This window comes from Mauremys mutica, chromosome 3 (assembly GCF_020497125.1).
Source record: "Mauremys mutica isolate MM-2020 ecotype Southern chromosome 3, ASM2049712v1, whole genome shotgun sequence".
Classification (NCBI taxonomy): domain Eukaryota; kingdom Metazoa; phylum Chordata; order Testudines; family Geoemydidae; genus Mauremys; species Mauremys mutica.
The window spans coordinates 147,166,866-147,182,009 of record NC_059074.1 but is presented as its reverse complement, the minus strand read 5'-3'; the positions used below and the strand labels follow the sequence as shown (position 1 = coordinate 147,182,009).

The window sequence follows — 15,144 nt, the reverse complement described above, 5'->3', positions numbered from 1 at the left end:
TGACAGCCACGTCACCCTGAGCACAGCTCTTATTGCAGTGGGTGGAGCTAGCTGTGTCTTCCATGTCTCAGAAGCCACAAATTCCTGCTACCCTGGAGTCTGATTAAAGGGTGACACCATGTGACCTTCACTGGTGCTTTGACACAGCTCATGTTAATTTAAAAGCAGTATGTAACTGCAGGGGGGAGGGGAGCTGAGTATGTTCCACTGCAGCCTGAGACATAGGCTTGGCAGACTGTGATCTTTAATTTGGGTGGATAATATAAATGTTTAAGCTTTTTTTTATTTGTATTGATCTAAATTTTTACAATGGGAGGGCTCAGACTATTTTATGACAGTAGGTGTTTGAGATTCAAAAAGCTAAAGCTTTATAAACAAACTCACTGTCAAAATATGCAGAGTAACTAGCTGTAGTTTTAATTAAGTTCTCAAGCAGCATTTTTCTTACTTTGCCTGTCTAAACTTTATCAATGGAAATATTTTCTCAGCAGTCTGGATGCATACGGTGAAATGGATGTTTGCCATTTACTGCTTCAAAAATCGAATCCTTCCATGCCCATATAGAGGAGACTAACCAAACTGGAAATGCTCCATTTTTTCTCCTTAAAGGGATTGAAGTGTGGGAGAAATTCTTGCAGTGTGCATCACTGAGGGTGACCAGCTGAACCTGTCTCTTCCCTTCCAACACCTCAGGATACCAGCTGGAGGCATCTTCCTCAGCCTGTTTTCTATTTTATGGCCTTGGCCACCACCTGAGTCAGTTTCATTTCTTGATTGCTCTGCAGGAACCAGCTGTTGTGACAGCAGAGTGATGCAATCCCACCAAACAGGTTGTAATGTCTATTCAGGGGAGGGTGAAAACCCATCATTTCTTTCTAAAGTGGAGGCCTAACATTAGAGGGAAGGTCATTTTAATTCTGTCCCTCCCAAATGACTAAGGGTAGCTCTATGAAGCAGAAAAATTCCTTTCCTATGCTGCTGTACATCCCTTCCTCCACCCCCCTCAAAAAAGCTACAGGAGTGAGGAGGACTGGAAGGTATTAGAACTGCACTAGCACCAAGGAGCATCCCAGAGCAGGACAAAGCAGGCTCTGGCTGAGGCAGAGCTAGCAACTGATGCAAGAACTTGCTGCTGCAGTTGAGCTGATGGGGGAAGGGAAGGGAAATGAAATCATGCAAATACAGCTCTGGCATGCTCTTTGCTATCTACACGCAGCAGTAGGATCCTGAGGCTGTCCCTTTGCTGGCTCACTCAGAGGAGAATCCCACAGCTGATGAAACTGCCTGCAAGGCTAGAGTTTCTGAACCACACCCCGAGCTGCTTTTCCCACACAGTACTAAGTTCAAGAAATCATCTACTAGGTTATTTCCCTATTCTCTGTGCTAGCAGTGCAGGCTAATGGCTCCTCAGTCACTGAATGCAGCCCAGTTCAGGCTTGTTCCCTACACCATTCTAGAGCTGTCTGCTCTGCTGCAAGGGTAGTAAGTGCCAAGCCAGCCCTTTCCATCCCCCAAGGTGAGCTATCACACCCCAGCCTGCCAGCAGAAGTCCCACAGCTCGTTGTAGCCTCCTTGGTGCAGCAAGGGAGAACTGGGCCAGTAACAAGGGGCTGTAGAGCACCTTGTTTTCTTGCTTGGGGGAGAGGACATGCCTTTAGAAGCAATATAAACGGTTATGTGGCCTCTCAGAGGGACTCCATTAGCCCATTCTCCTCTTCCCCTGCAAGTAGTGGGTTTGATTTTGGAAGAACAGGATTTTCAAGTCTCTTTGCCCTCCTCACAAAGGACTCTAGTTCTGGACTTCAGCTACACCCACATCATTACTGGGGTAAGGGGACACTGGCATAGGGCCTCCCAGACCCACTGAGCTGTGTGGCCTTGCTGCTCAGGCCACCTCACAGGAAGCACACGTCTCTTTTGAGTAAGGGTTATAGCAATCTGCCTTGTGTGCACCAGAGCCCAGCTCTGAGCTGATGCTACTGTAATGGCTTGCAAGCTGTAGGCACTATTTGACCTGCCTCAGCTGTAGTGCTCTGCCATAATCTACAACAGTAATGCACTCTACCATGCCTTGGCCTCCCTGCCTTAAGAGACAGAAAGGACTACACAGTATATTGGCATACCCTGGCTTTGAAAACCCACCCTAAAAGGGGACTAGAGCCAACAAACTTGTCCCAAAGGAGCAGCTCACATCCGTCCATGCATGAGGCCAGGCTGACAGAACAAAGCTCATAGAGCATCACTGTGCCCCCGGAGACACCTTAGCACGGCTGGCAGCTTCTCTGACAGGACTGATCAGAGGAACTCCCCCCCTCCTGTAGGATGCTGGTGAAGGAGTGTGGAATGGTGGGACTCAGCTACCCCACTACCCCCCTCCCTGGCAGTAGAAAGGCATGGAGGTACTATACTAGATCAACTAGCATAGACAGGAAGGAAGATCCTGTGGTTAAGGCACTGCAGGGGTTACAGCTCACTCCCAGGCTCTGCCCCTGACTCCTGTGACCTGAGGCAGTCACTGTCCCTCTCTGCCATTGCTCCCCAGCAGTAAAATAAGGATGACACTTCCCAACTCACAGGAGCACTGCACATGTAACATCCACTACGGTTTGCAGAGCAAAAATGCCAGTAATGGGACCACAGGAATGCCTGATCACTATGCAGGCTGTGCCATCCTGACACTGTTTCTGTCAGCAGCTGCACCTAGAGGCAAGAGGAATGTTACCAGAATCTGCCAAGTGAAAAGGTGGGTGCATTTCCCCAAGAGCCTCACTAGGTTCCAGACCTTTATTATGCAATCTTTGGCTAAAAGTTATTTACAGGAAGGATAAAAACTTCACAAATCACTCAACATCAGGCTAAAATGGTCCTGGAGCTCCTAGGGGGGCAGCCGTTTAAAGAAGAATTCCAGAGTCCTGGTCACTCCTTGCCTGGGTCGCTTTGCACTGGAGCCACCAGGGGTCTTGGCTTTGCTTTTGCTCTTGGCAGGAGAACTGGGAGCAGCAGCAGGGACTCTGAGAGGGCTGGGTTCTAAGAAGGAGCTCTGCAGCTCCACAGCAAAGTGATAGTCCATGTGCTCCAGGAGCTCCCACACTGGCACCTGCTGGCCACACTTCTCACAGTGCAGCTGGTCAGCTGGTGAGCTGGCAGGGCCTTGTGCAAACCCAGCAGAGGGTGGCAAACTCTGCTCCTTCCATGCAGGTAGCTCTGAAGCAGCTGCTCCAGCTGATTGTGTTTTTAGAGTGCTCCCAGAGGCTGGGCCAGCAGAGGGGGTTTCTGCAGGATAAGGGAGCAACTCCTCAGGGGGAAGCCATCCATAGGGGGAGCTGCCACCCTTGGGACTGTGCCTCACAAGAGCTTCTGGAGTCTGACTCTTGCCAAGGACGAGACCTTCTCTCTCACTGTGGCCACAGGGATCAGGCACTGACAACTCTGCCTCTGCACTGGGGACACCAGGCAGGCAGGGCCCTCTGGCCCCATGGGCTCGCTGCCTTTCTGCTGCCTTCCGGAAAAAGGACTCAATAGCATTCACGGGCTTCTTGCTGGGCTCTTTTCTTGGGCTCCCAATGCACTTGGCATTTGGGCTGGTTGCATTGGTGCCAGCTGGCAGGGTACACTGGGCATCACTGGTCAGGAAGGCAGCAATGCCTGCAGGTGAGAGTGTGGGAGCCTCAGAAAACTTGCTTGCGTAGATATGCAGAAATGTAAGTGGAGGGGACCTGTGGAGAAAGGCAGAAAAAGCTCAGACCCAGCCCAAGAAGTGCAAAGCCTTTTAAGGCAGGATTTAAATAAGTGTGTCAGGTTTCACTGGGCATGGTGACAGTGCAGCAGCTGAGAGCCAGGACAGGACATTGGTGGGCTGGTAGGGGAGGGTGTTTTAGACATGCCTGTTGGCCAAACACTAGTACCCCTTCCTCCTCCTCCTCATGACTTTGCAGTAAGAGGCCTGAGCACTGCAGATTGCCTATGTTACTGCCAGGAGCAAAGCAGCGCTTCCTTGAGGAATGTGACTTGAGCAGGGGACCTGGGCCAGGCCCCCTGGATTCTGGCAAGAAGCCTGAACCCTCAGTGCCATCTGCCAGGGGTGGGAGCTCCTGCAACTCTCAGGCAGGAACGAGCTGTCCTGAAGGAGTCACTGCTCTGAGCCCAGCACACTGCATCCTCCTGCCCAAGCTAGGACATGAGGGTGGAAAGGAAACAAGTTGTGGTTAAAGTGCTTTTATTCCCCCCCACCCCCCATGCCCTCTCTGCCCAACAAGCATCTTGTCCCCCGACCACCAGAGCACAGCCATTCTCTTCTGGCTAGCCAAGGGATGGCACCCTGAGCACAAGCCAGCCAGGTACTCACGCTGCAGCAGGTACAGCTCAGTTCATTCCAACTCCACAGGAGCACAGCCCTGGGTGCAGCCTTGCCCCCCTTTCTATTGGCACCGCCGGATGCTGAATGTGGAAGTTAGCGCTGCATGGTGGAGGCTTGGGGGAGGATGATGCTCAATAGCTGCCCTTCTGGGTGGGTAGTGCTCACCCGCAGCTGAGCCCAGGACAACATGTGCCTTGTGTCTTCCAGCTCTGAGGGCCCCAGCTCTCTCTGCCAGAGCCAGCTCCTTCCAAATTCAATCCCCACTCCTGTCAGTATTGAACACAGCCCCTTTGTCCTGCATGTGTCATCTCCCAGGGCACAGCCCAGCCCAGCCCCCTCCTCCAGCACACCAACAGAGGCCAGGAAGGGGACCTGCTCACCATGCAGCCTGCTGGGCTCCAGCCACATTGCAGTTTCTGATGATCATGAAGGCATCGCTGCTGATTTTGTGGGCGTCATAGCGGGGCAGGGCACAGCAGCGTGACAGGGCACTGGCTCGCTGATCGCCTAGCATGCGGATGCTCACAGTCAGCTGTTTGGCCACCCGGCAGTTCTGCGGAGAGAGGACACAGCTGCAGTACAGGGCAAAGCAATGAATGCCAGGGACAGGCTCAAAGAGGCGCTCAGCCTGGCGCACTGTACTGCCAGCCAGTAACTTTACAATCCAATCCCACCATCTGTCCTGGCAGGTCCAGCTGCTGTCCGTCACCATCACACTGAGTGTGTGAGGGGCTCATACACTTTGTGCATGTATAGGGGGGGAAGGGGTGTAATCCCTGCTTCCATCCCTACACAGGTACATTCCCCTTTATCCACATCACAGTACAGCATATCTGCAAGGCTAGTCTCAGCCCTGGCCAGCAACGTAGGCTCTGCGGGTTATAAAGCAGCTCGTTCACTTTTAGGGGTGCAGGGCAGGGCTCCCAGGAGTGAGCCTGCAGGAAGTACATGCTAGGACTGAGATGCACAGAGAGGAAGCTGCCTGCCCCAAGCACACTCATCCCCTCATGCATACCTGATGCTTGCATCCAGTGAGGAACGGGAGCGGAGGGTATTTTGGGGTCAGGCCCTCCTACAGCACCTTTCCCTCTCTGGGTCCTTCCTCACCTCTTAACTCACAGTCAGCCAGCAGCTGTGCATTTGCATGCAGGACAACTTCCTCTGCCACTCACCACAGTCACCACATCCCCCAGGCTGGTGTCAGACAGCTCAGGTAGGGGAGACCCTGCTGCCTCTGGCCCAGCCCCAGAGCAAGGAGAGGCAGAAAACCCTCAAGCCCCGCCTTACTTGGTCTCTGTCCTTGCTCAGTCTCTCCTCCAGCTCCAAGGCCATCTGCAGGAGCCAGTGCTGCACCTGCAAGCAGCACACAGCAGCATTTGATACAGCCCCAGGAAACCTCCACACACATCTAAGCAGCTGCTGTTACAGGACCTGGCAGTCAGCCCTAACCACCACCACATTAGGCAAGCTGCTGACAGCCAGAGCCCCTGGCAGTGAGGAACATTCAAGGGGCACTTGGCTCAAACTAGGACCAACGGGTCAGTTTCTTACTAACCCCAAGATCACCACAAATGCTTCCAGGGAATCAATAAACCCAGGGGAGACAGGGTTTAGATTTAATCTGAGCTGCATCCACCATGCCCCAGAATCTAGAGCATCCCAGATACTGCAGCACATGTCAGTGCTGGGAAGCTGAAAGGGACAGATCTTCTAGTGACATTGCCCCAGACCAAGGGAAACACAGCAAGTGCAGAAATCTTGCAGATTTTTAGAGCTCTCATCACTCCCGCCTTCTCAGCTGTTAGTAACACAAGGAAGGACCTAACAGGACAATGTTCATTTAAACCTGGATCTGAACTCATGGATGCTTAGAGAACCCTCTCCCACCCTGCCCAAAGACAAGGTGCTCTCCAGTATGGGCCCAGCTGACGTGGGTGGCATGTGTGTTAGCAGCAGGTTTACCATCACTTGCACTACTGCTATCACACAAGGACTTTCATTCCATCCAGGCATTTAAAGGCTCCTTTCCAGCAGGAGTCTGGATTCCCCTTGGAGAAGAGACTTAGAAACCGAAGTAAAGGCCAGCAATCCTGACAGACGCAGCTAGATGACAGGGAATTTCAGCAGCACAATCAGTTAGCTGTCTTCCTCCAAGCTCCCGCTAGCTGCCGTTAACCAAGGCAGACTGAAAGGCAGGAGCAGCACATCTTGTAGGCAAAGGCAGAATATAGTGTACAGGACATTCTCATCTGGACACATCCAGCACCCTAGCATCCAGGTGGTCCCTCAGGCACAGCAGGATCATGGGGACAGAAATCCATTGGTGCCAAGGGATTGTGCACACAGCTGTGGAGAGTGCAGGACAAAGGAACACTCCCTCCCCTCTCTCCAGTGTGCTGTAGCCTATGAAGGGCTGAGAGACTCCTCTTCCCTGCTGACAGAGGGAGATGTAGGATGTTTCCCCAAAGAATTACACAGCTGCTGTTGCACAGAATCTACAAAACCTAAGAGCCTGATTTCAGGGCGCTGCATTCAGCATGGTGAAATGGAGCAGCTCTTGCAACACAGTCTGAGCCCAGAGGGAGCTGCAGCCTGTGGAATGGCTCAATGACCATCCCCCATCTCTCATATCCCAGGTCCAAACCAGTTCTGCTCAGGAGATCTCGCGCTCTCTTACCTGCTTCTGAGTGGTCAAGGCTGCTTGCCCAGGGAAGTTCTTGCTGCAACCAATGGACTTAGGCAATTGCCTGGGTTTCACAGGTTCCTGTTCAATTCCTCTGCACATATCATAGAGCCAGGACCTGAAAGTCCCACATGAGGTTTGAGATTAAGGCTGATAATGTTCCATCTCTCCTCCCGACTCCACCTGGGCTCACTGAGTATTCAGCTCAGGAGGACCTCATGGTTCCTGCACCTGCATGTGAAACTAGGCCCCAGGGACTCCTGGGGCAATGCACACAGGCAGGGTTCAGGGACAACTTAGTTAGATAAACCACACAAGGGGCCACATGGGACCCACCCTCAGCACAGAATCCTTTACTCCTGCAGAGTACTGCATAGGTGGTATTCAACAGCTACGACCCCAGCTGCATCTCACACTGGCCGCATCTGGGGCTACAGAGCTAGGTGACTTCAGCTAACTGAAGCAATGGGCTCCTTCTCTGCTTGGCCATTTTAAACTATAGTCAGGTGATGGCTCCAGCTCGCCAAGCAGTTGCGATGGCAGCCAGCAGCAGGTTTCATTCAGCTACTAATGGGGAAATACTTTACAGCAGTTATTGCTCAAGTGCCCCAGCTCCCTCCCTGAGACATCAGCTTTCCCCAGACTAGAGATTGCCAGCCCCTGCTCTGCGCATTGGGCATTTCAGGCTTCAGACTGGGATTCTAAGCACCCAGTGCCCAAGCCTGGGACTGGTATTCTAAGCTCCCAACACTTCAATGAGGAGCCTCAGTGCTGGGCCTGAGCACTGCCTGCCTCTCATTCCATTCTGTGTTCTCTAACCGGCTCTAGAGCCTGGATTGTGTCCCTGGAGCAGCACATACTCCGCAGCAGCATACAGGGACAGCTGAATGGGAAACAAGGGCTTAGCCCTTGGGAGGATGGACAGGTGCTAGGAAAGATCAGAAGCCAGTACACGTGCCTAGCAGACCATTACAGGACACTGCTCATGTTCCCTGTCTCAATGCAACCCTGAAAAGGCCCAGGCAGAAACTCTCCTGAGCAACCACCTCAGCAGAATGGCCTAAGGATCTACTGGTGAAGGGGAGGGAGAACACAAGTCTATCATCTTATGGAGACCTGCAGCCTAGTAGCCAGCATGTCACCTACCCAGTCTTGTCTCCAAAGTGAGTTTGGAGCTGTGACTCGCTGAATAGGGTCAGCTGCCCCATGTACTCCACTCCCAGTACGTCTGTGATGGAGGCACCCAGCTTCCCTCCCAGGTGCCGGCTGCAGAAGGAGGAAGCATAGAAGAGAGCTGTCACTGGAGACTGAAGCATGTTCAGCACACCCCAGCTCCCATTCACTGGCAGGAAGCAGGGTAGGTGGGGGAGCAGTACTGGCTGACCAGACTCCTTGACCAAGGAGCAACACGTGATGATTCCAGTGAGGATGGGACAGCTCATCAATTCCTAGCCTGAGATGTGGTTGCAAAGGAACAGGGAGAGAAAAGGCAGAAATGCACAAAGGCGGCATCCCAGCACCCACCCTTGCTTAAAATCACTCTTCCCTGCCCTCTCCCCTGGGTCTAGCCATTCCTATGTGGGCAGGAAAGCCCCCAGTAGTAGCTGCCTGAAGGCAGATGCTAACTTTGCAGCTCTTGAGCACAGCTTCAAACTGGAAACGTTGGTAGTACTTTTCCAGCTCCACCATTGTTCCTGAGACATTGTTCATAGTGGATTGTGCAGATGTTCAGAATATGACCGTGCATGTTCTCCAGGCTCCTGGTGTTCAGCTCCCTATCAGTAAGGTCTGAATACACCAAGCACGAGGAGTTTGCATGTTTCCACTTGGTGAGCCTTGCATGTTGTCCCATTGCACTTCTTGAGCTCAGCTACACCTTAGGGAACAGGTTCAAATGATGCCAGTTGAACTGTGGTAGGCCTTTTGGACTTGCCTCCTTCATTGAGGCGGAAGGGAATGGCAGCATCTCCCAAACCCAGTCACCCATGGTGTCAGAATGAGCTTTCACGCTCAGTAAATTGTGCGGATCTTCCCAATAGGATCCCCCTTCTCTTTTCTTGCATGCTTTATCAAGCAGTGAAGTAGTTAATATTTTAAGGGCTTGTCTACTAACAATTAGTTCTCGGCAAACTACGGTGCAATTAGCTTGTCATGCAAAAATCATCCATTAATGCGCTTTGATCTAGTCCCGTTTCAAAGTGCACTAAGGAACTGTTAGTGAGAGTAAACAGGGTACAAACAGACAGTGTGCAGTGGGATAGATTCACACCCCAGCCTGCCACAAGCTAAATGTTCATGTCGACAAGCCCAAAATGTCTACATCCTCATCACTGGGCATCTGAATTAGCCCTCATTGAGCTGAATGGGGCAGTTCACACTTCTCCGAGTTATTCAACTGAGTTCTGCAAGCAGAGTGAGCGGGAACTAAAATGTGCATCTTGGCAACCAGACCAGCTAGAGATTATTTTTTAAATGAAAGCTTAGATTCTGGTGAACAAAGCAGCAGCATGAAAGAGGGGCTGATACACTCCATTGCCAGGTCCCAGCTCAGTCCAAGTTCCAGGTTCAACGAAAGCACATGACTCCCCAATACTTACATGCTGCTGATGGGCATGTGGCTGAAGAGCTGTGGGACAGATCCCTGGGATACCAGCGTCTGGCGGTTGGGCTTGTTCAGCCCACAGGCCAGTTTTGCCAGTGCCTGGAATATGGAAGTGTGGAAACCCCATTACTGCAAACCCCACATGCTCAGAGGACTACAGGCTTCTAAAAGACTGCCTACTAGGTTCTGCAGTACAGCCCCCAGCTAACAACTGACGGGCTCTCTCTAGGCTTTGGGATTCCACAGCGTCTTCCATGGGCACAGCTCTGTTGAGGACAAGATTCAGGTTCCACCACTCTTCACCACTGTTACTAACTAACACAGGCTCTGAACTGTGCTGGCTAAACTGTCTTTAAACACAGCGTCACCTGCAACAGTCTAGCTCTGAGAAGGGAGTCAGAACCCTGCTTTAGACAGTTTAGAGGACTCCGTGTGTTTAGCGTGGTTGTGTTGGCTCAGTTCTGGTCAGGAAACTGTGCTAAGATCCCAAGAGCAGCCCTCACACTCCTACCCTACTACCCACCCCATGCCTGTTTTCTCTGTCTGGGCCTCTCCTCTTCCATCCTCTCTGCTCCTGTCTTGCTCTTTCTTGCTGTGTCTCCTTTAGTCTTCTCTCTGCAAAGTCAGCAGCAACAGAGTGCTACAGAAGGAAACCTACAAGAGGCTAGTCAGTAAAAGGTCACAGTTAATGCAGCAGGAAACCCAGAGCTGCAGTATCGGAGTGAGTCAGTTCCCCTGTGCAGCTGGCTGTGTGTGTTCCTGTGGCTGCTGCTGGTGGCTGGTTGTACATTACCCAAAGCACATCCACCAGACTGGAAGACAGTAAGACTGAGAAAGCCAACCTGAGCCTCATCACATCAGCATTCATGGGGTGGGATTGGGGGGAGGCGCTGAACTAGGGCTCTTTCTGTCCCATTAAACAGGAGTTTACACCAGTAAAGCCCTCCTATAGGCAGAGACTATGCCTCCTCATTCTAGGAAGGAAACACTCACTTTAAGATCAGTCATTTCTAGAGAGGACTCTCTCCTGAGCACTTTAAAGATCTTTTCCACAGTGAGTTGACTGCTCGGGATATGCCAGAAAAACCAGAGCCCTGGCCAGTAGGTGAATCCCGTTCTAGGTAGTTTACATCTCCACAGTACTGGGCAAACATTACAGCCCATCCTCGTGCATAATGTTATTTTCAACTACATGTGTTTAAATGTGGCCATGATGTTCCATTCTGCTCAGATTCCATCAGACGGTGACTCTGATGGTTTCATTTATTTTACTGCATAATCAAAGTACGCCACTTGAAACAAAACCACCCCATTGTGTTACACACACCTTGTTGTGTGAAATCCCAGCTGAACACCTCAGTCCAGTAACTGCTTCCACAGCTGCCCTCATTTCCTCCACAATTACTGCTCCTACTGTCAGCTGCAGCTCTGGACAGCTGATGTCACCAAAAGGCAGCGACTCAAGCCATTGGTGCAAGCCACGCTGCCGCAGATCCTCTGAAAAAGAGCACAAAGGGGATTAAAGCCCAACACAACAAGGAGTGTGGTGGTTCTAGCAAGCCTGAATGAACAGTGGCCACACACTTGTCACTGCACCTTTATTCCATGGTCAAGAGGTAAGCTCCCTGCACCAGTGCATTTAGAAAAGGAGAAATCCTATTTACGGGGCATGTCCTTTGGAAAAAGGAGAGCAAGTCACTTTCCTGCCGAACTACTGAAACAGAGACAAGTACTCCCCAACTGCACCAATAGGAGCCTGAGAAGGAGGAGATGAGGTAAGACTTTCACACACAGTTCTGTGCTGTGGAATAACTTGAAACAGACTAAATGACTTTGCCTTAGATAAGATGCAAGTTGATAGGTACTTTTGTCCAGATTTGCAAGTGCTCAAGTATTTATGTGCACAACAGTGCTCCCAAGTGGTTGTTTGGGGACATTTTGGACTAGAGCCTAGTGCTCTTTAAAGATAATGCCAGCCCACAGATGTTTTCTTTTGAAAATGAAACTTTAGTCTGACTTTGAGCTTCAGCACCAGACCATGGATAACAGAGCCCTGGGACCAGGCACTCTGCGTGGCAAGTAGGGATGAAAGAGGTTGGGAAGCTGCAAGCAGGGAAAGGGGACTCTAGAAATCCTTCCCTAGACTCTATTTGCAATGCTGGCCTTTCACCTGTTACTTAGGTCAGCCTTGTTTCCCATGCATTAGGGCATTTCTACACTGTGAGGCCTCCATTTTACTTTCTCTTTGACACGAACTGCAGTGTAGGGCAATTCATTTTATCCTCACTTTCTTAGAGCTGAAGGGAAATAAACTAAGATGAAAAGCAAAAAGGAACTATTAACTTCAGGAAAAGCAGCAGCATCTGCCTGGTGGCTTAGCATTACCTTTGCAATCCACACTCTTTTTCTTTGCTGCTGTTGTAGAGACATTTGGCAGTCCCTGGATGTAGGTAGTTGGCAGCAGCTCGGCTGGGATAGGCTGCCCTTGCATCTTCTTGAGCCTCTCTTGCACAGTGCTAGTCAGGTCCATGTAGGCTTCATCAATGCTGGCACGCTCAATCACAGCAAAGCGCGACATCACTTTCATCACCTCTACACTAGCCTCTCGGTATCTGCAGCGGAAAGCCATAAGGAGCTCAATCTTTGTCATGTACCTGGGACTCAGCGACCTCCCAGCCCATAGTCTCTTTCCTTTTGTCTCTCCATCCAATTCCTCTACTGGCTGAGACCTAGCCAGCTGCTCGGGCTACTGAGCTGCTGGTTTAACGGATGTGCTCCTCTCCCAAAGCTGAGTTTATGTTTTTCATTAATATCTTTGCCCCACTATTCAAGGACACTAGTCTGACCCTCATGTGGATGAGCTCAGAGGCTGAAAGCCAAGGCACATCTCAGTCTGGTTTTCTAAACTTGAGGTTAGTGCTGGGGAAGGGTCTGCCCTGACAGATCCAGACACCGAAGGCTAATCTACCATGGGAAGTTACACTAGCATAGCTCCATCTCTCAGGGGTGCGAAAAACCCACAGCCTTAAGAAACGTTGCTATGCCAACCTAACTCCTGGTGCAGACACGGCCAGTCAATGGAAGGATTCTCCCGGCAACCCAGCTATTGCCTCTCGGAGAGATGAATTAATGACACTGATGCAAAAACCCCTTCCGTCGATGCAGGAAGCATCTACGCTAAGGCTACGATGACCTTTCCCGTAGGGCTATGGCTACACTACAGTGCTTACAGTGGCGCAGCTGCACCGTTGTAGCACCACTCGTGTAGATACTCTAAACCAATGGGAGAGCGCTCTCCTGTCGGCTTCGTTACTCCAGCCCCCGTGAGCAGCGGTAGCTATGTCAGCGCGCTGTCCACACCAGGGCTTAGGTCGGTGTAATTTGTCACTCCGGAGGGTGGGTTATTCACACCTGAGGGACATAACTTATCCCAGCCCAAGCTGTAGTGCATACACAGCCTCTGCCCTAGCACGGGTAGCACAGGCCCGGCCTGCGGGTTGTGGCTGGGAAAGCTTTACTACGGGTTCCCCACTCTTCCCTCGCACCCTGACACCGGGGGCCTGTCTGTCTGATCGGTGTCTCATAGCGCCCAGGAGGGAGGGAGGGACCCCGACCCTGCAGCAGGGCGCCAGGCGCTGCACGGACACCGCGGGCCCCGGGCTCGCCTCACCTGCTGAGATCCGCCTTCCCGTAGGCCTCCGGGACCCGCGCCAGCACCAGCTGCGGGCAGCGCTTCTGGGCCTCGTCCGCCCGCATGCCCCGGCTGATCCCGAAGGCGCGCGCCTCGTAGCTGACGGCGATGATCCTGCGGGGAGACAGCACAGAGAGTGGGGTGGGGCGGGCCGGGCGGGGGCCGCCGGAGCGGAGCGGAGCGGAGCGGAGGGGGGGGGAGAGGCAGCACGTACCCGCCGCCCCGCCACGCGTCGTACTGCACCACGGCGCAGGGCCGGCCCCGCAGCCGCGGCTCCCGGCGCTGCTCCACCTGCGCGAAGAAGCAGTCCATGTCCGCCAGCGCCACCACGCGCTCCCGCCCGCGGGACATGCCCCCTGGCCCCGCGCGCGCCGGGAACGCTCAACGGCTACGGCGCTAACGAACCGCCCGCGGCGGCGGTTTGTTTTGCTCCCCGCCCCACGCCGAGACGCCGCGCGCGGCCTGCTGGGAGCTGTAGTCCTCGCGCGCAGCAGGGGGAGGAGACCAGGAGACCCGCGGTGCACGCTGGGAGCTGTAGTTCCCGCGGAGGGGGCTGGTGGTGGATCGGTCTCGCGCCCCGGTGATATAAGCCCCCTCTTCCGGTTTGGAGAACTGGCGCGGTATGTGCGGCTGCTTGTGATTGGATCGCCAGATATTAAGGAGTCGGGACGGGGATTGGCGCAAGCGCATTGCCATGCCCCCGATCGCCGCAGGCGCCGTTATCTTCCCTTCGCGCATGCGGTTTCCCTCCTTCAAGCGTCGCGCGGTTGTTGGCGCATGCGTAGAAGCCTCCCGGTCCTCATGGCACATGCGTACTATGTAGAGCCATCTTGGTCCCGGGCGCGCCTGCGCACCTGCTCCCTCCTTCTCCCGGTGCGGTAGCCCCGGTCCTCCCCTGCTCCGGTTGCCCCGCGCGGACCCCTCCCCTCCCCGCCCGGTGCCGCCATGTCCGCGGAGCAGGTGGGCAGCCTGTGCGAGCAGCTGGTGAAGGCGGTGACGGTGATCATGGACCCGGCCTCCACCCAGCGCTACCGCCTGGAGGCGCTCAAGGTACCGGGGCAGCGGGGTCCGCGTGGGGCGGCCGGGCTCAGCGCTGCCCGCTCCGCACCAGGGTCCTGGCCCGGGGCAGAGCTGGACCCCTGGGCCCCAGATCCTGGGGAGCTCGGTGACCCCCCCGCCCCGCCCACCTGGCTCTGCCCCTTGTGAGGGGTTCAGCCCATGTGTCTGCTCCGGGACTGCACGTGTCCGATACCCCTGAATTCTGCCCCCGCCTGAGCTGGGTTCCCCAGTTTCCGTCTGTGGGCTCGCCCTGCCCCGTGGCGTGGAGAGCTGGCAGCCTGCATTGCCTTTAACCCCCCTGCAGGTGTTTAGGGACCCCAGTGATACGCTCTAGTAAAGGTCTATAGAGATAGGCAGTTTCTCAGGCTCGGCTTTGCTGCAGCACCTGTCCTAGCGTGAATATGACCCTGAAGTTTGTGAATCTGAAGAGCATGAGAGATTCTCATTTTGCTGCTCAGGAGGCTCTGAGCAGCGTCAGAGTCGCTGAAGTAGTCTGCAGCCTCAGGAAGGCAGCTCACAGTATTGGGCCACATTGGGAAAGTATTCCCAGATTATGAGGATTTGAGACACTAGGCGTGATGCTTACATTGTACAGAAATTGCTCTTTTAGCCTCCTGTGCTTTCCAGGGAGAGTTCCCCTCTTGCAGTGGGTAGTTTTGAAGCGCAGTTTTTCCTCTTATCTCCAAATTGTCCTAACGCTTCACTTTTCCCACGCTCATTTCCGTGTTGCCACTTGATAGTTTTTGACTCAT

General features: G+C 53.3%; 2 protein-coding genes across 4 annotated transcripts in view; one reads left to right on the top strand and one right to left on the bottom strand.

Moving 5' to 3' along the window:
• Positions 1-2,362: 2,362 nt before the first annotated feature.
• Positions 2,363-13,790, bottom strand: POLH (DNA polymerase eta). The gene is made up of 10 exons (XM_045010396.1): positions 13,548-13,790; positions 13,313-13,447; positions 12,028-12,254; positions 10,970-11,139; positions 9,638-9,741; positions 8,187-8,306; positions 7,035-7,158; positions 5,645-5,710; positions 4,738-4,910; positions 2,363-3,716 (listed from the first exon to the last, which is right to left on the bottom strand). The coding sequence occupies exons 1-10, from the start codon at positions 13,682-13,684 to the stop codon at positions 2,876-2,878; spliced, it is 2,097 nt and encodes a 698-aa protein (XP_044866331.1). The 5' UTR covers positions 13,685-13,790; the 3' UTR covers positions 2,363-2,875.
• Positions 13,791-13,936: 146 nt separating this feature from the next.
• Positions 13,937-15,144, top strand: part of XPO5 (exportin 5) — a 37,612-nt gene continuing 36,404 nt past the window's right edge. The window contains exon 1 of one of the 3 annotated variants that reach the window (XM_045010394.1): positions 13,937-13,953. Coding sequence is in view for 2 of the 3 variants with exons in the window: in XM_045010393.1 (XP_044866328.1) it covers positions 14,279-14,383 (105 nt within the window). In the remaining variant the exon portion in view is untranslated. Of the gene's footprint in view, positions 13,954-14,030; positions 14,384-15,144 lie in introns of those variants that run through there. The other 2 variants (XM_045010393.1, XM_045010392.1) reach the window with 2 other exon arrangements.